The sequence below is a fragment of the Cyanistes caeruleus genome, chromosome 4 (assembly GCF_971803275.1).
Source record: "Cyanistes caeruleus chromosome 4, bCyaCae1.hap1.1, whole genome shotgun sequence".
NCBI classification, from domain to species: Eukaryota; Metazoa; Chordata; class Aves; order Passeriformes; family Paridae; genus Cyanistes; species Cyanistes caeruleus.
In genome coordinates, this window is record NC_141704.1 from 82,648,004 (window position 1) to 82,675,961 (window position 27,958).

General features: G+C 47.5%; 1 protein-coding gene across 1 annotated transcript in view; it reads left to right on the plus strand.

Moving 5' to 3' along the window:
* The first annotated feature begins 6,915 nt into the window (after nt 1-6,915).
* CACNA2D4 (calcium voltage-gated channel auxiliary subunit alpha2delta 4) overlaps nt 6,916-27,958 on the plus strand; it is a 121,716-nt gene continuing 100,673 nt past the window's right edge. Inside the window, exons 1-9 of the mRNA XM_023925803.2 lie at nt 6,916-7,037; nt 13,124-13,205; nt 18,968-19,084; nt 20,528-20,587; nt 22,074-22,236; nt 23,052-23,183; nt 23,936-23,996; nt 25,121-25,271; nt 26,763-26,837. Of these exons, the coding sequence (XP_023781571.2) occupies nt 6,916-7,037; nt 13,124-13,205; nt 18,968-19,084; nt 20,528-20,587; nt 22,074-22,236; nt 23,052-23,183; nt 23,936-23,996; nt 25,121-25,271; nt 26,763-26,837 (963 nt within the window). The remainder of the gene's footprint in view (nt 7,038-13,123; nt 13,206-18,967; nt 19,085-20,527; nt 20,588-22,073; nt 22,237-23,051; nt 23,184-23,935; nt 23,997-25,120; nt 25,272-26,762; nt 26,838-27,958) is intronic.

A 27,958-nucleotide genomic window follows, 5' to 3' on the forward strand; every position in this document is an offset into this window, starting at 1 on the left:
CTGCTGAGCTGGGATCCCAGCACACAGCAGGGAACCTCTGCTGCTCTGGCCCTGTAGATCACAAGAGGGTCCTTGGCAGGTTCTGCTCTCTCCCCCCTGCAAGAGCTCAGGGAATTATTGTATTTCCAAAACAGCCATAACCTCCTAAATCCTCACCAGGGTTTCAGCCAGAAGGTGAGCCACTGACACCAGACCATGCAGCTCATCCCTGCCTTCCACACCTGCTGACCCTGAGAGTGGAACAGATGGAGGAGGGACCCTCCTTTTTTGTAGCCCTGCCAGGCTGGAACAACTTTAATTTGGCCCAAATACCTCTGTCCTGATAACCTTGCAGAATCCTGGCTGCTGGCTCACACACTGAGCAGAGAGGAGGGATCTGTTCCCCCAGCAGGGGCACTGTGAAAAACGAGCTTCACATCATTTTTATAGAATTTAATAAAAAAGACAATTAGGAGAAAAAATAAAGTAAAGCATACAGATCTGGCCGGGTGTCTGTGCATTCACCTCACTGACAAAGGATTGTCCCTTAAAAACAGAACCCTGCTCCATATCCAGAAATTCTCACACATATTCAGACATTCTTCTGTGGATCTTTGGTGTTCTTCTGTTCAGTTTTCTCTTGCCCCCTTCCCAATAGATCAATCCTCTTGGTGCCATCGAAATTTACATTCCCTGATACCAGAAATGCAATAAATTCCTCTCCCAAGAGCTCTGGTCACTGCTGTCTTCATCTGGATCAGAAAGTTTACAAATGCAGGAGTTCTCTAGCTGTATTTTTTTTCTCAGTCTTTGGGTTATACAAACAAAAGCAGTTTTTATTTTAATACTATGCCATAGCCTAATATATGTATTACACCACTATTATACTACTATTTCTAAATTTCATCAATAACAGAAATAAAACTATATCAATACAACAAAATTTCCCATTCTTATACACATAACATTCATTTTAATATTTGTGAAAAGCCAGCAATATAAAATGTATCTATAACATTTTAATATTTGCAAAAAGCCAGCAATATAAAATGTATCTATAACAGGCACTGCATCTCCAGCTGCACACAAAGGATTTGGCAGCACAGATGATGTTGCTGGATGTGCACAGAGTGGAGTGTCTGTGCAGCACAGACTGCCAGAATGACTGGGATCATTTATTCAGCCTCTGGATGCACCACAATTCCTGGGGCTCCCTGCAAAGCAAAGCCCCCTCCCCAGAAAAGCTGTTCTAGTGCAGCCAGTTTATCACAAAAAGCTTTAATCTCTCTTCAAATGGGATTTCCCTTTCTCTTAATCAAATTCCTTCAGGTGGACTAGGAATGTAAAGGATTAAATTTAACCCTTTGATAGTGGGGAGATAAAGTTGACTTTCTCTCTGGGTGCTTTTGTGTTAGCACACAGGAAAGCTCCATTCTGCTCACAGCTCTCCCCAAACAGAGCATCTGCTTTCACTTGCTTTTCCTTTTCCTTTTTTTCTTTTTTTTTAATTAATTCTTCTTTTTCTTGCCCTGGCTTCAGAGGGAGTGGGGAGATGCTCCAGTGCTCTTTGTTTCCTGTGCATTCTGCTCTCCCTTGGTGTCTCCCTCTGTGCCCTGAATTTCCTGCTGCTCAGAACACTCCCTCTGATGAGGGCTTAAAATGCTGTTAGCAATAACAAATTTTAAAAAAATATATAAAAATAAAAAAAAAATGCTCATTTCATCTTGGAGTATTTAAACAAGACTAAATTTAGAGCGGAAAGCATGGAGGAAAAAAACCTAGAAAGGAAAAAAGGCAAAATAACCAGCCTAAGGCACTGATTAATGTGACAGCTATTTGGTGCTTCCACGAGCTGCAGGCAAGGCTTGCAGAAGAGGGGCTCTGCAGAAATGTGCAGAGCCCCCAGGGGTGAGTGGGATCTGGGGGGACACGAGTGCTCCAGGTCACCCTGCTGCTGCCTGGCCTCTTGTGTGAGCCTCCTTTCCTCTGCCCCCTCCTGTCAGGGTCTCCTCAGTGGGACCCCAGCCCAAAATCAGAGCCAGCAGCAGAGCATCTGAGCAGGGCACAGAGGATTTTGTGCTCAGACACTCATCTGAGCTGCCTCATGAAGGGATAAGGAAGGCACAAGGTTGTGATCTCAGGTAAATGCAAGGCCACGTAGTTTATTCCCATGGTGACTTATTTAATTACATTCTTCTCCTCTGTTTCCCACTTGAGACAACACTTCTTAACCAGCCTTTTGGTAATATTTGTTCTTTTCCTGGTCAGAACATTTGCCAGTATCTTCCCTTAACACAACCACCCAAACTCTGGTTTTGGTCAAACCAGAGCTGAACAGAGCAGGTAAATCTCCCCCTGCCTGTGTTTACAGCACAAAATCACACTGGAATTCTCATTTCTTTTATTGCCTCATGGCTTTGCAAACGTAGCTCTGAATTGCTTGCACTTGCATCAGTCTGAATTGATGCACTTTGCATTTCTTGCAGCTTTAAGTTCTCACTCCTTTTTACATCTTTGCTTTCATTCTTCCTCTCAGGTTTGATTTTCTTTTCCCCCAGTCATCCCCTGCTGCTCTCTCCTTCCCCTGCCCCAGTTGTGCTCACACACTGTGCAGGCTGAGCTCTGCAGAAGCAACTGGAAGCACAATAATCCCATTAAAGCCCTGCAGGCACCTGGGGTTTGCAGTTTTCAGTGCTATTTTCATTTAATCTTCCAATCTTACTTCCTTGCAATTTTAGATCATTAAGGGGTTAAGTGAGATATATCCAGTAAATGAGATAAATCCAAATAAAGGGATTTGGATCTCCCAGCTGAGAGTGCTGCTGTCTCATTGCCCTCTCTATCAACATTTTAGGGGTTACCAAACACACCCAGACAAGGGCTGAACCCATCTGGATTAATCACAGATGCAAACAGCACACACAGGTGTTATAGATACATTTTATCTTGTTGGCTATTTGCAAATATTAAAATATTATAGATACATTTTATCTTGTTGGCTATTTGCAAATATTAAAATATTATAGACACATTTTATCTTGTTGGCTATTTGCAAATATTAAAATGTTATAGATACATTTTATATTGTTGGCTTTTCACAAATATTAAAATGAATGTTATGTGTATAAGAATGAGAAGTTTTGTTGTATTAATATAGTTTTCTTTATTTCTGTTATTGATGAAATTTAGAAATAGTGGTATAATACATATATGTTAGGTTATGGCATAGTATTAAAATAAAAACTGCTTTTGTGTGTATAATCCAAAGACTGAGGGGGAAAAAAAATAGCTGGAGAGCTCCTGCATTTGTAAACAAATAAAAATACAAAATTTTTAAATATTTTTGTATTTTAAAATTTAAAAATACAAATTTATTTACAAAATAAATTTGTGAATTTATTTACAAAATAAATTTGTGAATTTATCCAGATGAAGACAGCAGTGACCAGAACTCTGGGGGGAGGAATTTATTGCATTTCTGGGATCAGGGAATGTAAATCTCAATGGTGCAAAGAAGATTGATCTATTGGGAAGGGGGCAAGAGAAAACTGAACAGAAGAACACCAAAGATCCTAAGCAGAATGTCTGAATATGTGTGAGAATTTCTGGATATGGAGCAGGGTTCTGTTTTTAAGGGACAATCCTTTGTCAGTGAGGTGAATGCAGAGACACCCAGCCAGATCTGTATGCTTTACTTTATTTATTCTCCTAATTGTCTTTTTTTATTAAACTTTTAAATTCTATAAAAATGATGTGAACCTCGTTTTTCACACAGGTTACAGAGGAGATCCTGCAAAAACCACTCACAAGAACAATTTGTACAGCTCCTTACAAAGAGGAGAGAAAATGTTACCTAAAATGCTGATGCTCCTGCCTTCAGATCTCATTTCAGATTTTTATTTTTTTTTCCAGAATGTGAATTTGTATCCTCTCTTTCCCTCATGTACCCAGACAGGGAAGCCTGTCACCCTGTGTGCCACCCCTCAGTTTTAATCCTGGCAAGCACAGACAAATGAAGCCTCCATTCTCAGCCTTCCTGGCTCCTCCAAGAGCAATTTTCTCCTATTTTCCAGCAGATTTTGGCCATTTGAGAGAGGTGAATTACACAGGCCCAGACCTGCTCTGCCTGTTGCCTCCCAAAGCTGCTGTGCACCCATGAGATGTGCTGAAGGCTCTGTCCCTTCAGGCTTTGTTGTGTAGAAAATGATATTTTTATAATTTTTATATATATTTTAAGGCCAGAAATAACTGGCCTTAAAATAAATTTTAAATATCTATTATTTTTATTTATTATTTATTATTTTTATTATTATTTATTAATTTTTTATTATTTATTTATTTTAATTTTAATAACTTAAAATAAATTTTGACTTCCCCATGTAACCCTTTGCACAAACTTAAAAACATAAATTTATCACCTCCAGAACCAGAGCTTCAGCTTGAAGAAGACTTTAACTTTCAATAAAACATTCAGTCTAGAGCAAATATCATAATAAAAGACAAAACCATCCTATCCTGAGGTGAGTTATTCCTGGAGTAACTTAATTCCTTACCACAGCCTTTCAGCCTCTTCATCATCAATTTAACCTCTATTCAATGTTTCCTGGTTCCATTCCCTTCTCAGTATTTCCTCTCTCACTTCTATTATCCCATTTAAAGTGCATCTGTGCTGCTTTTGGCTGGGATACAGTTAATTTTCTCTACAGCTGCCATCTACACTACGGGCCTTAATTTTATTTCAGTGCTTTGGCAGCCAGTTTCCTTCTCCATGTCCTTAGAGAAACCTAAAAATCTATTGTGGCTTTGAGCTTCACGTCGCATTTTACATTAAATATTTGCATTTTACATGAAACATTTGCATTTTACATGAAACATTTGCATTTTATGTCGCATTTTACATGAAACATTTGCATTTTACGTCGCATTTTACATTAAACAAGCCATCTGTGAACATGCAAAAAACCATTGGAAGGCACTGCAATAAATAGGTTAATTCATGGCTACAGAGCCAAGCTGTCCAACAGGTTGCTGTAGTCATTTATGCTCTTGGAGTTCTTTATAATTGATACTTTTCATGATGATAATGAGCTTCCAGAGTGTGTCCCTCGTGCCAGGGAGCAGTTTGGAGCTTTCTGCTGCCCATCAAGCTCAGCGCTCAGGCTCCTTTGATCCATTGATCTCCAGACAGAGGGGAGGGCAACCTCAAGGGAATGTTGGCCAAAGGCCTGGCCATTAATAAATATTTGTTCACATCAAGAGGTGAATGCAGGCCCTTTCCTCCATGGCATTCTCGCTTCTCACTGCTCATTTCCCTCCTCTGCCCTCGCCACAGACCCTCAGACATGGTTTGGAGGCAGATTGCCCTGGCTGCTGCCAAGGCTCTGCCCATCCCTGTGCGAACCTCAGCCCCGGGCAGGGCTCCACCGCTGTCCCCACCTCCTGGTGCCGGCCCAAATCCCCTTGGGACAGGGATAACAGGAGCTGGGACACCCTGCAGGTGGGGGAGGCAGAGAGCAAAGCCCAGGGAAGGGTTTTTGGGGGATGCGGATGCGACCCCTTTAAAGCAAGCGCGGCCTGACCTCCGGCTGGAGAAGCCAAGGCCCGTCTTCAGGAATCAGAGTAATCCCGGGTGATTTTATCCCACCCCACTTCCCTAAATCTGTGGCTGCTGCTGCTTGGCGAGGGGATTAAGGGCTGGCAGGGGATTACGGAGCTGCTGCAGCTCCCAGCGCGGAGCTCCGTCCTGCCGCGGCTGCTGCGGGGCTCGGAGCCGCTCTGCACCCCTGGGTGTTCATCCTTGGGTGTTCACCCCTGGGTGTTCATCTCTGGGTGTTCATCCTCGGGTGTTCATCCTCGGGTGTTCATCCCTGGCTGTTCATCCTTGGGTGTTCATCCTTGGGTGTTCATCCTTGGGTGTTCATCCCTGGGTGTTCACCCCTGGGTGTTCATCCCTGGGTGTTCACCCCTGGGTGTTCATCCCTGGGTGTTCACCCCTGGGTGTTCATCCTTGGGTGCTCATCCTTGGGTGCTCATCCTTGGGTGTTCATCCCTGGGTGTTCATCCTCGGGTGTTCACCCCTGGGTGTTCATCCCTGGGTGTTCATCCTCGGGTGTTCATCCCTGGGTGTTCATCCTTGGGTGCTCATCTCTGGGTGTTCATCTCTGGGTGTTCATCCTCGGGTGTTCATCCTTGGGTGTTCATCCTCGGGTGCTCATCCCTGGGTGTTCATCCCTGGGTGTTCACCCCTGGGTGTTCATCCTCGGGTGTTCATCCCTGGCTGTTCATCCTCGGGTGTTCATCCTTGGGTGTTCATCCTCGGGTGTTCATCCCTGGGTGTTCATCCTTGGGTGTTCATCCTTGGGTGTTCATCCCTGGGTGTTCATCCTCGGGTGTTCATCCCTGGGTGTTCATCCTTGGGTGTTCATCCTCGGGTGTTCATCCCTGGCTGTTCATCCTTGGGTGCTCATCCCTGGGTGTTCATCCTTGGGTGCTCATCCCTGGCTGTTCATCCTTGGGTGCTCATCCCTGGGTGTTCATCCCCGGGTGCTCACCCCTGGGTGCTCACCCCTGGGTGCTCATCCCCGGGTGCTCATCCCTGGGTGTTCACCCCTGGGTGCTCATCCTCAGGTGCTCATCCCTGGGTGCTCATCCTCGGGTGTTCATCCTCGGGTGTTCACCCCTGGGTGTTCACCCCGGGTGCTCCCCCCGGGTTCCCACCCGCGGGTGCTGCCCCTGCCCCGGTTCGGTGCCCTGGGCCGGACACCCCCGACGGCGGCCGGGGGCCGGAGCGGCGCTCCCGGGGCAGAGGCGGCCGCGGAGCCGCCGGGGCTCGGTGCGGCAGCGGCAGCGCTCCCGGGCCGGCTCCATGGAGGGGGAGCGGCCCCGGGACAGCGGGGACAGCGGGGACAGCGGGGACAGCGGCCCCAGCCCGTGCTGATGGCGGCTGCCCGCGGGCCCGGGCCCGGCGCCGTCCCCTGCATGGGGATGATGATGATGATGCTCGGAGCGCTCTGCCTCCCGCCCTGCGCCAGGGCCCAGACGAGGATCCCGCTGGAGACGTGAGTGTTTCTCTGGGCCAGGGCACGGCAGGAGGGTGGGAATGGATCCCGGCAGCGCCAGGCTCCTCCGGAGGGCTCCAGCGGGGTGGCACGGCACACAGACACAGCCAGAGCCAGCTCTGGGCCAGGTCTAGAGCAGGGTGCAAATCCCTCTTCCTCCTCACTCGACAAGTGTAGCAATGGTCGGGAGAGATAGAGACAGACAGACAGACAGACAGACAGATAGATAGGTAGATAGATACATAATGGATAGATAATGGATAGATAATAGATAGATAATGGATGGATGGATGGATGGATGGATGGATGGATGGATGGATGGATGGATAGATACATAGATAGATAGATAGATAATGGATAGATAGATAGATAGATAGATAGATAGATAGATAATGGATAGATAGATAGATATAGATATTCATCTCCTTTAGCTAAGTACTTGGACATTTATAAATGCTCTGCTTAATGCACTGGGCAGCAGAAGGCAGAACCAGTTTAAAGGCACATTTTTGAAACCCTGCTGCTGCTGCAATTCACCAGCAGACGTGAGTGGCCCCAGCTTGGCAGCTCCCAGCTGACAGAGTGGTTTCAGCAGACTCTGCTGGGTTTCAGGGTGCCAGGAATGGGTTAGGATGCACAAGGGATGCACAGCCCTGGCCAGGTTCTGGAGGGTGCACAGGGGGGGTTGGAGCCAAGACGCGTCTCGTGCTGCCACACATGAGATTGTGCAGGGCAGGGATTGCAGCTCTGCTCCCCTGCACTGCTCTGGATCACTGCTGGCTGAAAAGGATCACCCCCAGCTGTGGTTATGCACGTGTGTGGCTGGCAGAGGATGCTAGTGACAGGAGCCCAGAGAAAAGAGACCTCAGCACTTCTTGCTTGTGCTTGCTCCACCTCTCTCCAGAAGCCATAATGGCCCTTTGCAGAGCCCTGGAGTGGAGGACTGAGAAGCTGAGCTGCACTAGAAAGCACAGCCAGCCTCGCTTTGTGCATGCCCTGCACATGCAGGGACTCCTGATGCATCTTTTGGGGTGTGGGTTTGCAGTCACCACCTGTGCCAAGCTGCTCCTCCAAAAGCTCCACACCAGCACCGCAGCCCTGGCAGCCCCCCCAGGGGCCCAGCAGCTCTCAGCAAACCCAGTTTATAAAAACTTCTCCTTGTTAAGCTGATCTGGACAAGTTAAATCCTTTAAGGATTAAAAATGTCAGCATTGCCATAGGTAAAAGTTGTTGTGGGGCAGCTTCTGGGGTGTGCTTGTTTCCAGCTCTCACTGAGCTTTCCTGATGCCTTTGGCCACTGTCTCATCTTAGCCCAGCATCTGTGCAAAACCTGAAATTTAGAAGAGCATCTTACACCTATAAAGGGATTTTAGTTTCTCTCCCTCACTGACTCGAAAGGATAGGGCTGGGTGCAGGAGAGCAGCTCGGTCTGGGGAGGAGACAACACTGCCAGGCAGTTTCAGAGGGAAATATATCTGAAAAATCAACTCAAGCCCTTTCCTGTGTCTGGGGAGATGTTTTTTATTCCAAATTTGCCAGTGAGGCCCTTAGAGATGTGCCACCAGTCCTGCCCTGAGCAGGAGCTGCACTGACATTATCCAGCAGGCTCTCAGGAAACTTTGCTACCAATTCTATTCCTGCACCATCCAGCAAAAGTGCTTCTGATTCAGGTTTCACAGAGGTTACACGAGATAAAATCCAACTTCTGCCAACTTCAAACCATGCAAATCAAGTTCCATGTCCAGGATAAAGACTATATTCCTATGCAAATACCTGTCAGCATTGAAAGCCTGTGGCATTTAGAAGCCAGCCTGTCCTTTCTGCTGTTCTTGCCACTGAATACAGGAGCAGGGATTAGGGGCAGGCAATCTCTGGCCAAATCCTTTTCTGATGTGTTTTGTTATAATGTGATAGCCCTTTACTACTGAAAAAAAAATAAAAAATAAAAAATGTTTACGTCACTTTGCACAATTTGGAACTTATTCTTGTACAAGAATGAAGAATAAACAATAGAAAAAGAGCTTTTCTCCTCTGGTACTAAAACCAGAGCGACGGCTGAATTAATCCCTGGTGTTTCAAATCCACTCATGAATTTAACCAAAACACAAAAGTCGCCCTTTTGGAATGAAATTTCAGCAGAGAAATACATTGGCCAGAGGCCCAGGGGGAGTAAATCAGCAGAAAATGGCTCTGGGTTCCATGGGGACACTTTGGGGACACAAAGGCAGGGCCCTTCAGGCAGCAGCTGGGTTCGGTCAGGGTGAGGTGACACGAGGCTGGGTCGGGCTCTGCTGCTCCCCAAGCCTTGTCTGGCTTTGCTGAGTCTCCCTTGGATCACAGCTTCTTCCAGAGCTCGCTCAGCTCCGACTCCAGCACTGCAAAACTCTGCTCAGCCAGTTCCCAGAGATGCTCCTGCAGCCTGAGCACCCAAAACACCTCTGGACACAGCTCTGCTCAGCCCCAGCCAGGGCAGGACAGCTACTGAGGAGCTGGGGCTGTCTTGTTCTTGTTCTTGCTCTTGTTCTTGTTCTTGTTCTTGTTCTTGCTCTTGTTCTTGTTCTTGTTCTTGTTCTTGTTCTTGTTCTTGTTCTTGTTCTTGCTCTTGCTCTTGTTTTTGCTCTTCTTGTTCTTCTTGTTCTTCTTGTTCTTCTTCTTGTTCTTCTTCTTCTCCTTCTTCTCCTTCTTCTCCTTCTCCTCCTTCTCCTCCTTCTCCTCCTTCTCCTTCTCCTTCTCCTTCTCCTTCTCCTTCTCCTTCTCCTTCTCCTCTCCCTCTCCTGTGGAAACACTGGGAATTGCTGGTGGGAGAGGCAAAGTCCAGCCTGCTGTGGCCTCTTTAGGCTGCTCCTGTTGCCTTGATACATCTGCTCCAGAGCTGGACAGAGCCAGAGACCTCAGAAGAAATTTCTCTGCAACCTGATGAATTTCAGACTGACCTTTTCTCTCATTTGCTTATGGAAAAAAATTAAGGAAAGCTATTTAAGTTCAGCAGGCTGCCCTTAACTCCCCACTGTTTTAAGGTTGTTCATTTCCCAGGCAAATAATTATTTTTTTAAATACGTAAATGCCAGTGTATTTCTGCCCCTTCACTCTCCTGCTTTCCAGCTTCCGTGAAATGGCACCAGATATTGTTCATGACACAAAGTTTAGCCCTGTAACACAGGGATTTCAGACCTCTGTGCCCTCTCACTCCTCTGTGCCCCTTAACTTTCCAACCAGTCCTCCAAAGCTGCCAGGTCCCCCTGTCTTTGTGCCTCATTCCTCCTCTGCTTTGAGACCAGAAGAAATAACCACTCCCTGAGCCAGAGCAGACATCCCCAAAAACTACACAAAGCCCTTTTTTATTCCAGTTCTGCTGTTGTGGAAACTGGAAGTTTCAAAAAGAGATGCTCAACTGCACCCTCCAATCAAAAATTCACACCACAGACTCTTCCACCCTGCTGGGCTGGAAAATGTTGAGGGCTGGAAGGAGTTAAGGGCACATAAAACAGGTGATGGGGAGGGAAATGGGGTGAAAATAAACATCCCTGCTAAAATTGCTGTCCCTCCACGGCTGGGTTCTCTCTTTCTACAGTAAAAGGTGAGGAGACTGGAGAATATTAGTTAAATTCAACACAAAACATCTCAGACATAAAACTTACAAAGCCAGCAGCAGCAGATGGGCATCAAGTGTTGATTCAGAGATCCTCATATAAATCTGAGGGAATGCATTAGTCACTGCTACAACAAACAGGATCCCGTGGGATCCCTGTTTCTCCTTCCCTCTTTTATTCCAGGCTTGCTAGAATAACTCTGATGGAGCCAAATAAATCCTTTTCTCCTAGAAAATACCTGTATTCTTTTTTTTTTTTTCTGAAAATGAAAGGATGAGATAGAAACTCTGGCTCTCAAAATAAGAAGCAGAGCACAATGCAAAAAAAAATTTAAAAAAAATTAAAAATTGACTTTAGCTAGTTCACACCGAGTGGTTAAATATGAATGTCTCATTGCCAATTAAGGATTGATTTAAAAAGGCAGCCACTCCCTCATGATTCTTTTATAGCAGTGGAAAGAGGTGCAGAGCTGAAGCTTTGTGTTTGCTCCAAATCATCCCCTGTGTGTTCCTGTGTGCAGGAGGGGAGTCTGAGCAGGCTTTCCCTGGTTGGAGTGAGCTCTTGTGATTATTCCACCATTGCTGTGCTCATCCCTCGTGTTATTTGTGCTGCAAAGCCCTGGGAAATCAGGCCCTGAGCTTAAATCCTGCTTGGGACTGGGAGAGCTCCCCTGGAAGCTGTAGGGAAGACTCCCCACACCATAAATCAGCAGTGCATTCTGCTAAGTGGAGAAGGCCACTTATTGCATTAAATAAATCTCTCTGAAGTGAATCCTTGTGCAGGGGGCTGTGTGGAGGAGGGGCTGCCTAAGGTGCCTCATGGAGCAGCTTTCTGACCAAACTCTTCCCATTTTGGGAGCCATCCATTTCAATTTTTGGTGTTTTCAGTGTTCAGACTTGTAAGAGTCTACAGGGAGATGGGGACTGCAGATGACTCTTCTTTAAAAATGCTGTTTATTCCATAGACTAAATTACAGCAGGGGGTCATGGGTCATTCTGCAGCTGCTGGCTGTAGGTGAGCCCTGTGTCCTGAAGCCCATTTAGTTCTTTTATATCTCTTTCTTTTGCTGTGCATATTATTACATAATAATACATAAACAATATATTACAATATATACAAAAATATATATATAATATATATTATATATTATATATATAAAATAGGTATAATGTATATTATATATAAATATATAATGTATAAAAATATATATTAAAATATATATTATATTATATATTATATATTATATATTATATATTATATATTATATATTATATATTATATATTATATATTATATGTTATATATTATATATTATATTATATATATTATATATATTATATATATTATATATATAAACATATATATAAACAATATATTACATAAAAACCAACCAGCATCATACACAATACCTTTACAAATATATATATATTTCCTATATTTCCTATTCCTATTTATATATATATATATATATATATATCTCCTATCTGACCTGCTAAAATTACCATATTATGGTAGTGACTAACTAATCATCTGAGTTAGTAATTACATGTTAAACCTTGAAACTTGCTTTGCAGTGGAAAATTCTTCTTGCTTTGGTAAAAAACATCTTTGTCTGCCTATGTTTTTTTTTATTTGGTAAACATGCTTTGTTTCAAGACCTCTTAACCTTTTAGCCATAAAGTTCTAACTGACTAAACCTTTGTTCTAAACCTTCCAACTCGACTGAACCTTTGTTCTCTCAGCTGTTTCAGCAACAATTGGCCCTAAAAACATCTTTATATATCCAAGAACCTTCTGCTAAGCGTTCATATTTGTAAAACATTTCTGTTAAATTTTCATCCTTCCCAGCAAGACTTCTCCTCCACATCCAGATGTGGATGTCTGCCACCCATTATTCCCAGCATGGCAGGAGTGTGAGGGGTTCTTTACAATGGCAATGTGCATCATCTGCTGTGGCATTCTGGAGTGAGGGCAGAGAATTCTTCTGCCTCCTCAGCCTCTGGCCTGCTCTGCTGGAGGAGCTGCATTATTATTGTTCATCCAAGGGCTGAATTATGACACCCTGACACTTATTTCTCTTCAGCAACTTGGCCTCTGGGTGTCTAGCCCTTCACCCCAGGGCCTGCCAGGGAAGACAAATGGGTGTCTGCAGAAAAGCAATTTATTTCCCTTTGCTAGCAGCAGAAGGAGCTCAGATGCTCTCTAAGATGGGATTTGTGCATCCAAAGTTATCTGGGACAAATTCAGCAGAGCTCTGTGCTTCTCCCTGCTCCCAATGTCCTGGCTGCAGTGTCCCAGAGCAGCACTGCCTCTCTCCTGGCCTGGCTGCAGTCTGGGCACAAAACATCCCCAGTGCTGAGGAGGGGCTTAGAGAATCACAGGGGTTTGTACTTGGGAAGATGGAGATTTACCTGTCTGAAGAAATAACCCCTTCTGCACACTTGGAATTGTTAACATCGCTTTTTCCTTCTTTTGGCCCTTTTATTTTTTTTTTTAGGGTGAAGTCCTGGGCAGATGCCTTTGGAGGGGAGCTGTACTCCATTGTCACCAAGTACTCAGGCTCTCTCCTGCTGCAGAAGGTAGGCAAAACCTGGCAGGGTTCCCTTTGCTTCCTGTCCCCTCCCAAGTCCCCTCCAGGGCTTCCCCCAGTGCCACTGTCAGACAAAAAAGGATTTACACAGACACCACTCAAGGTGTGGTAGAGGAAGAGGAGGATTTATTCTGTCACTTCACTATTTGTAGATTCAGGGATTGGATAGTCAGGTCACCACCTTCCCAACCACACTGGCCATAAGGAACATCCATCAAAAGGCGTATCTTTAATGGAATGGATAAACACCTATGTTTATAGCCACTTTCCTGGAAAAGTGATTAGAAACTATGAAAACAATGGCAGAAAACTTGATTTTTCAGGGTGACACCCCAGGGTGGTGGAGGAATGAGACACTGGTGTGCAGCTCTCTTTGAAAACCATGGATCTCCCTATCCCTGAGCCCAGAGTGATGTCCTGTGGCCATTCCCCATGAGCTGGAGAGGGAGAACATTCAGCACCTTCCCTGCTTCCATCAGCTGTTGCTGAACACCTCAGTTGTACCATTTCTTCTTAAAAATACTGTTTAGCACAGCACTCCCCATGTTTCCCCTCTGATGATCACTTCTGTGCTGAGCCTTCGCTCCTCCTGCTCCTCATCACTCACCTGCTCACTGTCACCCCACCATCCCCTCCTGAGTTCCTCCAGATGGCTCTAATTGATTTTTTTTTTCCCTTTCTCATCTGTATTCAGCCAGTTTTTTCTCAATTCTTTGCATTTTGCCCTTCAGCCTCTGCTCCTGGAAGCCCAGGGGTGGGCAGAGCTTTGCTTGGCTTGCACACAGGTGATATATTGCAGTGAACTCCCCACCAGCATCTGAGGGTGCAGCTCCAGGGGCTTTCAACAAATGGTGCCTTTCTGCAGCTGAGCTGAAGCTCCCTTGAGTCAGAGGTGAATGGCTGCTCCTCTTTCAGACCTGAAATCTCTGTCCTGCACCTCCCAAGAGCTGCCCTGGGGCACTGCTGGCTGCACCCAAAGGAATGCAGGCTCCACTTTGTGGCCATCCACATTTTTCCTCACTGATTCTCCACCAGAAGCCACGAGTTTCCCCTTACACATTCCAGGTGTCTGACTTCTGTCCTCATGTCAGCAATTCTGCCCACATCCCAGAAAAACACAGGATTTGGGTATCCCTTGCCCTGCAGCTAAGCCCTCTTTCCCTGTCCCCAGATTTTTGCTTGGAGTAAGGGATCATGTCCTGCAGCACTAACTTTGACCAGGACAGGCTTTCAGCAGCCACCACCAAGGTCTGTGCTGATCATCAGCTCTTCCTGGGAGGAAAGAGGCACCCTGCAATAGAAAGCTGTCAGACCTGATGGAGGCACTTCTCTCACTAGCCACGAGGCAGCTGCAGCAGGATGTGGCTGCAGGCTAAAGCTGGGCTTTTAGCAGCTGTGATGATGCTTCTGCCCTGCCTCTTGTCCCCTGGGGTCCCCAGGCCATAGATCCCCGAGGCAAAGTGTCTGTGACCCAGCAGGGAAATGTCACCTTGAGCAGGGGCTACAGGTGAGCTTGAGCCTCCAGCAAAGACTCATCTCCTCAGTTCATCTTGTGCTGTGCTCTGCCCTCACTTCAGCAGTTTAAGCAGCTCAAATTTATCTCCCAGCCCCACCTGTTGAGCTTTTCCATCTCCTGATGTTTCCCTGGGAAATGAGGGAATGGGAGAAGCACCAGAGCTCACTTCAGTCCTTCTCTCAGCCCCCTTGGCTAGTTGGGCACCTTCTCCCTGTTCATCAGCCCAGAGACCATCCCAGAGGGCTCCCTCTGCATCCCTGGCACCTCCAGCACTACAAGGGGATGCAGACAGATCTTTTACCATAAAATACTGCTTTCATGCACCCTGACAGACCCCAAATAACTTAATGGAGATCATTGCATTTCATGGGCATGTTAGGCCTGGGGAGCCAAACACAGCAAAGTCTGGAAATTCAACACAAGGATTCACCTTCTCCCCAGGCACCTTTCTGGTTTTTGGGCTATGGCTTGTTTTTCACATCAAATATTTCTCTTTTGGGTGTGCCCAGACCAGCAGGGCTGGTGAGGAGGTGAGGGTGAGGAGGTCCAGGCCATTCTTTTCTCAGTGCTTGTCTAAGCCAACAAGAGTTTTGTCTTTGAGGAAATACAGAAGGTGCTGTTATCTCAGTTTGTATCTTATTTTGTGCCTCCCCCTAATAGTCTTGAAGTACCCAGCTTGTTGTTGCTGTGAGAGTCATCATTTTTCAGCTGTTGAATGCTTTGCATGCATTTGTCTTTAATACTTGGCATTGACTTCCTGAATTTGCTTAGTGTTTTTTTGACTTTTTGTTGGTTTCCTCCAAAGGAACCCTAAAATCATCTTGCAAACTCAAGCAGTCGAGTTCCTAGCAGGATATATCATTCCCAGAGAGCTGGTGAGCTAACAGACTTGAATCCCCAAGGGCAGGCTTTTACTCTGAGCTTATCAGAGCTTTGCCCTGCTGTTATTAGAAAGCCCAAAAAACACGGCAAAGAACAGGCAAAACTTGAGAAGTTCAGTCAAGACATTTTCCTGGGTGAAGATGAAAGGAATGTCTTTCACACTCTTAATTTAGTTCCACTCTCAGTGAGTAATGCAGCACTGTCTCCTTCAATAGGCTGAATTTTATGGAGGTGGGAACAAGAATATATATTTGGTGACATATCTCTGTTCACAGATAAAACTTAGGATACCGAATTCTGGATATTCTACTTTTAAATCACCACCCCCGTTACTGCAGAAGGGGAATCTTAATGAATTGCTCCTGCTGTGTTAAGGGAATGCTAAGTGCTAGATGAATAAGAAAAGGTTTTCTGTTAGAGCTGAGCTAACTTTTTGGCCTCTTTTCAACATCAGATCCTTTCAGCCAGTCCTCCCAAGCCTGACTCCTGTTCTGTGACTTAGAATGATCTGATACACGGGTTTTACAGGATAATCTTGGCCAGCTCCAAGCACCTGGGCTGACTCTCAGCCGTGGTGTCTGGTGGCAGTATGGAAATCACAGCTCTGCTGCCCACGCTTAGAAAATCCTGGATGAATTATCATCAGTAGCCAGAGATATCCGTGGCAGGAAAAGAGGCACTAAGTGGTTTGCTGGTTCATTTGTAGGAAAAACCCTCGAGCAGGGTTTGAGCTCAAACCTGGTGCATTCCTTAGGGAACTGGAACTTTGCAGAAAAGTGGGTTTTTTGGGGGGGGATTTTTTATCTCATCTCTGGCTGGATCTCAAGGCTGAGACATGTATGCCATTAGCAGACTGCTTGTGATTTCTCACTACTCCTTTCACCCCAGCAACATCTTCTTGTGCCGAAAGGACATTAAAAACTGAGCTGAGAGGGGGGAGAAGCCCTGTTGCTGTGGAGGGAGGGGGTGGCAGGTCACTTTGTGCAGCGTGTGCTGTGTCCCCCCCTCGCTGAGCTCTCCCAGCAGAGATTACCCTCTCCCCCCGAGCAGAGGCTGATTAAAGGCCAGCCTGGCAGAGATCACTTCTCTCCTGGCTGCTGAGGGAGCTGGAGGGACAGACAGCACAGGATGGCTGCTGTGGTCTCCTCACCGCCCAGGGACCACGCTCGGGGCTGGTGGCTGCACATCGCTCTTCTGGCAGCGTGCTCACCCCAACCTTCCTCCTCAATCCCTCCTCCTCCTCCTCCTCCTGCTTGCCCTGGCTGCCTGTCCCAGCTCCCTGGCACAGGGGAGGCCAGGCCTGGCCTTTTTAATCCAGTAAAACCCTTGCTGTTAATCAGCAGCCTCCCTGGCGTGCCTGCGGGCTGGATGCTGCTGCTATTTCTGTCTGAGCTCCTCAGCCTGCCCCAGCCTCCAGGCATTTCCTCCCCTGCCCCTGCCCAGCCAAGCCCCTGGATGCTCAAGGAGCTTCTTGGACAAAAGAGGCTCCATGGGCTCACCCTGAACACGTGCAAAGTCCTCTCCTTGCCTCTTCCCTGGAATTGGAAAGCGACCTGAGCCCCTGCTCAGGGGAGGGTGAGACAGGGAAACCTGATGAATGTGATTGTTTAGCAAAAGATTCTGAAAACATGAAACCTGGAATCGAAATAGAAATGAAAACCAGCTTTGAGCCATAGGATACTGAGTGCTAGTTACTGTATAACCAAAGAACAACAGTTTAGCCAGCTAAAGGAGAATCCCTGTTGGTAGAACAATACCCTTCTGCTGATAGAGAATCCAAAAGTCAAAAGCAGCAAGAGAAGAATTTGAAGAGTAGATTTTAGAGTTTAAAATGTAACACTGTATGGTAATGTAGCAGTTCTTCTAGGCTATATGTAAATTCTATAGGATGTGTGTCCTGTACTGGTTGGATACTGGGAATTAGAATCTTCACTATAGAAAAGGATATAATGTATTGTAACAAGAGCTTCACTGTCTTAATTCTTATTCCCTTCTCTTAACTCTTATTCCCTTATCCCCTCTCCCCTCTTACTCTTAACTTCCATGCTTCTCTTGCTCTTACTTTTACCTTCTCTTACCCTCACCTCTCTCAACTCTCACTCCCTTCTCCTTCTCTCTCTCCCTCCCTGACCACATGCAAGCTGCTGCTGGTGGAAATGGGTCCTTTCCTCCCTCTCCCCAAATAATAAACTGCTTATTCCTGAACAGCTTTGACCCTGGAGAAGTCTCCCACTGCATGTGCTTTGTACATCTATGCCCTGCCATCTCCTTGCCCTTTTCACCACCTCATTTTTGTCTTGCCCAGCACAAGAAGCCCAGCCCTGGCTGGGATTGCTGCTGGGGTGCTGGCACAAGGTGGGGATGGAGTGGGGCTGCACACACTGCAGACAAAACTGACCATGAGGGACCAGGGAATTGCAATTGGCTGCCTTTGTGTTTCCACTCTGCTCAGGAGATCAGGTTCTGTCTTTTCTGAAACAAGTTCATCATCCTGTGTCCTTTCACGGGTTTCTTTGCTTTTTCTTTCTGGCTATCTTTGCTAGCTGTGGGATTTTTTGGAAAGGAGAAATAAAGGCCATTGTACCCAGTCTTAAAGGAGCAGATTTAAAGAGGCAGATTATGGTTACAGAGTTTAGATGTACTCCTGGGTTTTTTTTTAAATTCCTGTGTTATATGAAACGTGGTGAGAATAAACTGGTTATCTCTGAAGCTGATAAAGAGATCAGATCTAGATCCTCCTCATTACAGAGGCAGCAGCATGCTCACAGTTCCTAGGTTTTGGGAATTGCCTCTTGGCCTAAATGATGCTCCTGGCTGCCCAGTCAGTGGCACCATAGCTGTCTAATCTCAGCTTTCCCTGGCAGTCTCTGAGCAGACCCTTCTTGCTGGACACCTGGCAAGTTCCCCCAGAGATGTGGTGGCTCTGGGGAGCCCCTGCACTGCCAGGACCCCTCCCCAGGCACGTGTGGCCCAGGAGGAGCTGCATGGCAGCACACAGCTCCATCCCCTCTGCCTCCAGCCGGCTGGAGGTGTGAGATGTGTGTAACCCTGGTGTTACACACACACAGCACACACTTCAGCTTTTTTAAAGTCAGCTTTCTGCTTCTCTCTCTAATTTGTGGGCACTGATAGCCTCAGGTGCATTGCTGCTTCCAGCAGCCACAAGCTCACAGTTGGATCAGTTTTGGTTTCCACGTGGTCAGAGTGCTTTGAGTTAGAGCCACTGACCTGGAAAGGCAAAGGTGGGAGAAGGTTGTTTCAACACAAAGACAATACCCAGCTAGCAATAACAGCTTCATCCCTCTCCCTGAGAGCCTCCTGCTCAGCAGGATTCCCTTCTTTCCCTTGGGTAGAAGTACAAAGACGTGGAGCCAACTCTGAAAATCAAGGAGGTGGACGGCCTGGAGCTGGTGAAGAAGTTCTCGGAGCAGATGGAGAGCATGCTCCGCAGGAAGGTGGAGGCTGTTGAGGTATGACCAGCGGGGTTTTGGGCAGGAGCTGGTGTCCTGGAGCCCTGGGGCAGCAGGCACAGGCTGCCCAGCAGAGTGTGGGTACAGGGGTTGTGTGAGGATTTCCCTGCCCGAGCAGGAGGCTGCTGGTGCCGCTGAGCTCCAAGCAGACAGCGGTGGGAGGATGTGGGCGCTCAGACAAGGGGATGCTGGCTTCTCCCTCCGCTCAGATGGCAACAGAAGACAAAAACAAAGTCTAGGAATAAATACGAGGGAAGGAGAGCTCTTGCAGGAGACGGGCTGCTTAAAAAGGGAGGGGAAAGAAAACGTCTCCAAAGTGAAAAACCCGGTTCATCCTTCCAGAATGGGCTCTGGCTGCTGGAGACCAGGGGCTTGTTTCAGCTGTGTGTGTGGCTCGAGGGGGATTTCTGCACCTCCTGAGCACAGGCTGAGAGGAAGGAGCTTGGATTTCCAGCTGTGTACATGGGGAAGTGTGGAGGAGGTGGCAAGGGGTCTGTAGCTGTTGCAGTGCGGGAGATCAGAGCAGGTAATGGTTCTGGCCCCTCTTGCTTCCTGCATCCAAGGATCCATCATATTCCCCTGTATTTACCTACTATGAAAAGCATATTTCTGTAGTCACAGAGCCTTGACTGTTTAAGGCTTCTAATGTGGAAAAGTCATCCAGAAACACATAATTTGAATCAAAAAGTGAAATGTGGGCATATTTAGTCCCGGAGCTTTGGTCCATAACATTAAATTCTTGGCCAGACTTTTCCAGTGTTTGGATTGACTTATCCTTTGTGAGGGAGCAAAACGTAGTTTTGCTGAGACTGTTGCTGATTGTGCAGCCCCAAAAACACTTATGTGTTTAGCTGGATCCCTTCCCAGTCTGGACCAATTGGGAATTAGTGCCCTGAAGCATCACACTGGAGAAAACTGGCTGATTTTATTGCCTTCCATAAATGGGAAAAGCTTACAAATGGCCACAGCATCGCCGAGCCCTTTACGAAATCCAGGCATGGTCTTTGTCTCAGTAACAATACCAGACTGAGACTCCCACAAGGGCTTTTCCTTTGATGAGATACTGACATCAAGCTGGGGCTGAAATGCTTTTCCCATGGCTTTTGGAAGGGTTCATGGAAAATGAAATTAAATCTGTCTGTTGTTTCTCTAAACGGACCTGTTTCTGTTTGTACACGTCCTGTGGTACCTAAAATTGCTCAGGAGTTTAGCAGGGACTCTGGGGTGAGTGGGTGTGAACGCACTTGGCAGCAAACAGCTGCAAATAATGTACCTTCCAAGCTGTAAAATCACAGCACAGAACACCAGGAGAGGAGGGCAAGAGGGAAGATTATAACCCCAGGCTTGGTTGTGGTGAAGGAGGCTGACACAGCTGGGAGAACATCTGGAGGGCCTTAGCCACAGCACCCACTCACCCTCTGTCTCTCTCTGTGCTTGCTTTAGAGGCTGGTGGAAGCAGCAGAAGATGCAGATCTGAACCACGAGTACAACTCCTCTCTGGAGGTGAGCTCACCCTGGCCACAGACCAGACGTGGAATGGGCAGGCTCAGCCAGGAGCTGCCTTGCCTGCAGGACACTGTCAGCTTGTCCTGCCAGCAGGAGACATCCCTGGCACATCCCAGACCCAGCAACACCAAGCAGATTGGTCCTTTTGGCTCTGGGAGGGGAAGGATTTGGGAAGACATGGGGCTGCATAATATTATTGGTGTTACTTTTACTGCACAGCCAACACTGTGACATTTCAGTGCAAATTAGCTGGCACTTTGTGGGTTACTTGACTGGAAAATGAGCTAAAAATTGAGTGTGAATGAACAATGAGGAGGATGCTGTTACAAATACCCACATGAACCCTTCATGAACCAAATGAACTGAGTTTCTCACCATCTTTCTTAACAGCTCCCGTCATCTTTTCTGTACCAGACAGACACCCACTTGTCAGGACTTCCCTTAAGGTGAAAGTCTGGTGCTGTCCAAGCAATTTGGATAATTGGCTTTCTGTTAATAACAGTTTGTTGTGGCCAAGCTATGGGATTATTGCTGGTGAGGGGAGCTGGAGTGAAGGGGCTGTGGAAGGAATCCTCTGTCCACAGTGCAAGCTCAGCTTAGCAGGACAGGCCACCCCTGCAAGCACATGTCTCAGTGCTGGGGAAAAGAAAATGAAAACACTCCTTGAAATCAAGCTAGCTGCTAATTTCATCTCACTTTTTCTCCCTTTTTTTTTTTTTAAAAGAGTCCCTCTAGTCATGTTAGTTGGGCCTGCTGCCTTCCCAGTAAGGGCCATGGGTGAGTTGAGGTACACAACTCTGAATTTGCACCCTAGTGCTTGAACACTAATCCCTACCTAACCTCTGGCTCAGGTAAAGTCAGCAAAACCATCTTAGGGTTATCTGAGGACGAAGAACTCCCTGAATGTAGTGAAGTGCCTGTGGATGGTAAATCCCCAGTGACCTTCACAGCTTGTGGGAAGACACTGCATTGTCTTTGAGCACCTTCTGCTTGATCCTTTGCTCTCGCTGCTTGGGGTGACAGGATGAGGGGATAATCCTGGCTGGATGTCCAGCAGGAGTTAACTCAGGGAGTGACAGCTGCAGAGACAGGGCAGGAGAGGTCAGTGCTGTGTCCTGTGCTAAACCTGGCAGCCAAACCCTGCAGGCACTGCTCCTTTCCAGCTGATCCCCCAAACACCTCCGAGGGGCCACAGGACCCTGTCCCCTGTCCCTCTGTCCTAAGGGGCTCTCAGGCAAAGCTCCTGGCACTGGCAGTGCCTTCAGTGGGCACATGGCAACAACAAACTGGCCAGAAACCATCATCTGAGCAGCTTGACACTTGCAGTGGGTAATAGCTTGTTTGTGGCTCATTTTGATCCTCTTTGAAGGATTCTCCATATGTCCCCTCTTTGTTTTGAAGAGTGTTTTTTTCCCCCCTGGCAGTGCTGGTAACAGTCTGTCCTGTTCTCTCCTTGTCTCTTTTCCATTGTCTTCATCAACAGTTTGATTACTACAACTCTCTCCTGATTAATGATAAGGATGAAAATGACAATTACGTGGAGCTTGGGGATGAATTCATTCTGGAGCCAAATGAGCATTTCAATAACCTGCTGGTGAACACAACCTACAGCGATATCCAGCTGCCCACCAATGTCTACAACAAAGGTAATGGCCTCTGCTCTCCCCCTCCTTTAGGGGAAATTATCAGCAGTAACACTGGAGACAAGGATGGGAAGAGAAAAACAACAACTGACAGGGGAAAAACAAACAAACAGAAAAAGGCAGGGTTGGAAATGTGCTGTCCTAGGGGACACAGCCACGTCTGTGCTGTCACTGTGACAGGGCTGGGGTACAATCTGCTCTTGGAAAACCTCTCTTGGACCTCCTTTGGCCTCATCCCTGGGCAGTCACAATTCTGTTTCCCCTCATTTTGACCCAAACTGCCTTTAGTAAAGCTACTAACTTTACTAGTTAGTAGGTGAAAGCCCCACCCTTTTCCACACCAATGCAGTAAATCCTACAATGCCCAGTTTCTCACTGTTTCTACAGCTGCTGCTCTCTTTGGTCTCCTGAGGCTGAGTCAACACAGACACCAAATATTCTCTGCCTCCTGGGAGTTCTTGATATCTGCAGCTTCCTGTCGATTCTGAGGGGATGGGAGCATGGTTGGACAGCCCAGGCTTTGTCAAGGAAGGGGCAGGCAAAGAAGGAAAGAAAGATTTGATGAGGGAAGAGGAGAGAGAGCACAACTGTGTAAATCCCAGGGCTCTTCCATCTCAGCTGATTACACCCAGCATTAATTTGGTCAGTCCTTGTAGGAAGGCTGTCAGTGATGCATCAGGCAGCTGCATCTCAAGAGCCACATGTAAAACCCTTAGATGAGGTTGCATTCCTCCTGGAGCTGCCTTTGTTCCCATCCCTCTCCTCCAGCAGGGGTGGTGGAGGTCTTTCCTCTTTTTACACGCTTTTCTCCCCCACAGACCCAGACATCCTCAATGGGGTTTACATGTCAGAAGCCCTGAATCCGATTTTTGTGGACAACTTTGAAAGGGATCCCACACTGACCTGGCAGTACTTTGGCAGCTCCACTGGATTCTTCAGGCTGTACCCAGGTAAAAGAGTAGAGATTAAGAGTTTAATCAGGACAGGGTCTGTGCCGTGGAAGAAAAGCCCAATCTGGGCAGTCTGGGGGCATCCTAAGTGAGCAAAACCCTCCTGCATGTGCTGATGAGGCTGGAGGAAGCATTCTGCAGGCATAAACCATTTTCTCTCATTAGAACCAGCCACTCAGGCACGCTGCTCTCGTGACCCCAGAGGAGTCTGCTGGCAGGGGTCCCCCAAAAAGCTCTCAGGACACCAGAGCAGGGCTGTCCTGTGCTCACAGGAGCGTGTGAGATGCTCTGCAGCTGCAGACTGGATGGTGGCCACTCAGTCAGAAGGCTGCATGCCCTTGTTCTGTGGCCTGGCACGTGCTGGGCAAGGGGAGAGCAGAGGTGGCTGTGATCAGAGCCTGTGGCAGGGAATCTGGGACGCTTCCCTGTCACTGCTGCTCCCTTTTTATGCTCTCAACCACCCTCTGGGAGAGAAACAATCTGTTGTTGAGAGCCACAAGAAGTTCAAAGTGCCAGCAGCTGCTTCCCAAACTCACACAGACTATGCCCAGGTACATTTATTTAAAGAGAAGTTCAATAAACAGTTTACTCAGAGCTGGCAAAGCCCCAGCAGCTCCGTTTGTTTTTGTGCAGGATGGGCACTGCTGTGGCTGGCCTGGGCTAGGCAGGGAGCAGCAGCAGTGCCTGGGGAGCAGGGAGCAGGTGTCTGTCTGTCTGTGTGTGCTGACTGCTCCTCTGGCTGCTCTCTCCAGGAATAAAGTGGTTACCAGATGAGAACGGAGTCATCTCCTTTGACTGCAGAAACCGTGGCTGGTAAGTTTTGGAGAGGCTTGGCCAAAGCACCTTTCATCCTTCCTCTCTCCCTCCTCCCCAGGGTGACATTTTGGCGAGTTGCTGATCAGTAATGAATGCCCTGCAGGAGATGGGGGCACATAAACAAAGGTGATAGCAGGATAGGGAGCCCTGCCAGCAGCAGCTTTTCCCTGTGGCACCCAACACGTGCCACGTGGAAATGGCACCTCTGTGAAAGGGAGGTGGGGATATTGAGGTTGCAGAGCTGTGGGGTGTTTACTCTGCCTGCTCAGCATGGCTAAAGCTCAGCAGGCTTCAACAATTGTCATTCTGGGTGTCTGCAGTGGGCTCAGCACTGCCCAGCATGGGAAGGGAGCTGGCCTGCTGCTGCTGCTGGGAGCTGTGCTCACGGTGCACGTGGTGTGTTCTGGTTTGAAAGGACAGGAGTCTGCTAAGGCAGGCAGGAACCTCCCTTGAAATGGAAAATATGAAAACCCCCCACCCTCTCAATTATTATAATCTTGAAATCAAGGGGCGCTCAGGCAAAGATATGGGAATGGGAATAACAGTTCTTTACTAGGAAAATTAAAAGAAAAAAAACTAAAAAAACCAACAAGAAACCACCACTGACAGAGTCAGGGTACAACCTGACACCCTGTTGGGCAGGCTGTTGGTAGCAGTCCCATTAAATGCTGGCTGCAGCTCTCCTGCAGTGACAGATGTGGTTCTGCTGAAGCACAGATCCTGTAGAAGGCTGCAGTTCTCCTCTGCAGCTCCAGGGCTGTAGATGGCTCCTGTTTTCCTCTGGCATCCAGTGCAGAAAGGCTGCTGTGCTGTTCCAAATCTCAGATTATATCCAGGTAGGAATGCTTGGTTCCTGTCCCTGGCTGGAGCATCTCCCAATGGATGAGGGAATTTTATCAGTCCTGCAGTGGGATTCAATGGCCCATGAACAGCAGATTTCCCCTTGGAGGGAGGATGGGTGGTGGGAGAGATAAAGAACAGTGTCCCAGCTGGTTTTAACAGCTGGTTATAGAACACATCCTTTTGGTTCCATCTTGCATTGCCACCCAACACGTGGCTCCAGCGGCGTGTCCTGCGTTCCTCCTCCCCACTCTCAGCCTGCTTCCCTCTCTGCCCTGCAGGTACATCCAGGCAGCCACCTCTCCCAAGGACATTGTCATCATTGTGGATGTCAGTGGCAGCATGAAGGGCCTGAGGATGACCATTGCCAAGCACACCATCGTCACCATTCTGGATACTCTGGGAGAAAACGACTTTGTCAACATCATTGCAGTACGTCTGCCTCTGCTCCGGGGCTGAGCTGCCTCCCTGCTGCCTCTCCTGCTTCCCCTCAGCAAATCCCAGTCACCTACCTACAGCAGCACCTCTGTGGGATGAGGGATCCACACAGATTCCCCTTGGGAAGGCAGTTTTGTGTGCTCAGCAGGGTGGCTGCCTCTTCTTTCTCTCTTAGGGGTGCAAGTGCAGCAGATAACAAAGGGCTGCAGGGAGACCCCTGAGCTAGCAGGGACCTGAGCTAATAATTCACCTAGCTTGCCACAAGGCTGTGTTTGGGTCCAGCAGCAGCGGTGTGATCCTCAGGATAACCTTTCCAGACTCGAAAATTACCACCACGTGCCTCTTTGTGCACAGCATCCTGCAAGGCTGCGCTCCCAGCTCCACAGCTGGGCCTGCCTGGGGCTTGGGCTAAACCTCAGCGTTACTCTCCTCCTTTCTGAGCCCTGGCAGGGTGAGGATGGGCTGGTTACCCACTCAGAACCAGCAGCACTGAGCACAGAAAGCAAAACTTCTTTCCATGGCTCATAGCGAGACTGGTGCCACGTTAAAGGCTCCTCGCCTTCTAATTTCCAAAGCTAATTCAAACACCATCTCCTTCCCCAGGCTTCCTTCTATGATAGCTTGCCAGGGCACAGCCACTGAGATATAAATTCTACTTTTTGTTGATAGCTTCTTATGTTAGCTAATTAGAAACTCCAGTGGCAACAATTCTGTCTTTATATGACTGGGCAGATGGAAGAGTGAACAGTGTTGGCAGAAAAATGGGGAGGGGGGCAGAGTCATTAAGGAGTTTGAAATATCATCTGCTCTTCAAAAACAATCTCAGAAATACCATGCTTTATATATATATATATTTATATTCATTTACTGCACTCAGACCAAGAACCTGCTGGCTCAGAGACATTAAAGCCTGACCTAAGCTCCTATTGATCAGCTGAGTGGCCTCTTAGGAATTGCACTCTCCTGAACCTCGCAGGAGGAGGTTCACAGGGGTCTGAGCAAGCTTTATCTCACCTGCAGCAGCCCAGAATCATCCTGTCCCCTCATTATCCCGGTGCACTGGATGTGTGCTGGCCTGGTTTGTTCTTGCTCAGAGGCTGCAAGCAGGGTTCAGCTGGGGGCTCACAGAGTCTCCAGAAGTCAAAACTCCTTGCAAAAAAAATTCTGGAAGCAAGTCCAGGGATGCAAGTTCATAAAGTGAGGATAAAAATTTGGTGGTGTGAGTGGTGGGGGGAAAAGAAAAGGTAACTTTGTATGTGTAGATGTGCTCAGCTGGAGCTCAGCAAAATTTTAATTAATGTGTTATTCAAACAAACAGAAGATTTATCAAAGTCCTGCTTTGCCATGATCACTATAAACAATTTTGAAGGGAAATAGGTATAAAATGGCATAATGCTCCATTTTCTGAGCATCCACCTAGGCCATGAACCCATGTTGTGAATTGTCTCCCAAGACAACCCCTTTCTTTTTGTTTTCTCTTTGCAGTACAATGATTATGTTCATTTTATCGAGCCCTGTTTTAAGGGTATCCTGGTCCAAGCAGACAGAGATAACAGAGAGGTGAGTAGCAGGAACCTCCCAGCCTAACTCAGGTAGCAGAGCAGGGGGTTGAGATGCTGTGAGGTGAAACTGCAGGGACAAGGAGCAGGGTTTGCATTTCAGGAGCTGGTTCAGTGCCCACCCACAGCACCCCTGTGTCCCCATGACCACGAGCAGCCCTAGCCCAGGCTGCCCTGTTAAAACCTGTGTGCAGAGGGAAAAAGGTCTCCAGCTTCGACAGCCAGCATCCTCAGCCCTCAGAAATGAGAATTAGCAGTCCTTTCCTGGTGAATGTGTTCTCAGCCTGGCCTGATCCTGCCTCAGGGGGGACTGCCCTCTCTGAGGAGGGTTTTGCTGCTCTAATGCAGGAGGGTTCAGCAGCCCTGAGGTGGCCAGCCTGTGTACAGCTGCTCCACCACCCTCTGGGCTGACTGGTATCTTTAGCTCCTCCTCCTGGTTTTTTTGTTTTTCTTTTTTCCTTACCTCTTCCATTTCTTTTAGTTTGTATTACTACATCCCTGGGTGCCTTCAACAACCAGATTTCTTTCCCAGATTAGCCCTAGATCACAGAAAATGACTGCAGAGGGTGGTGTCTGCTGCAGTGTTTCCCAAAGGATTCCCAAACATCGCAGGCACTGTCTCACAGAGAGGGTTTCACCCAAGCAGATCAATCCTGCTTAAGTCATAGACAAGCATTCAGATCCTTTCCTTTCCTTTCCTTTCCTTTCCTTTCCTTTCCTTTCCTTTCCTTTCCTTTCCTTTCCTTTCCTTTCCTTTCCTTTCCTTTCCTTTCCTTTCCTTTCCTTTCCTTTCCTTTCCTTTCCTTTCCTTTCCTTTCCTTTCCTTTCCTTTCCTTTCCTTTCCTTTCCTTTCCTTTCCTTTCCCCCCATCCTGTTGCTTTTGGGTGCACAGGATGGGTTTTTTTGTTGTTTTTTTTTTTCCCCTGAAGGAGCAGATAAGGCAAAGTCAGATTTCCAGTGGTTTTGGAAATCTTACATGGATTGCCAGTGGTCCAGAGGGTGAGAAATGCAGTCCTGCTGGAGCTGTGTGGGCACAGCCTTTCCTGGGCTGCCCTTTCCTGCCCTGGCCAAAGGGAACACCCTGCCTGTAACTCATTTCTGATTTTTTTTTTGGGTTTTCCT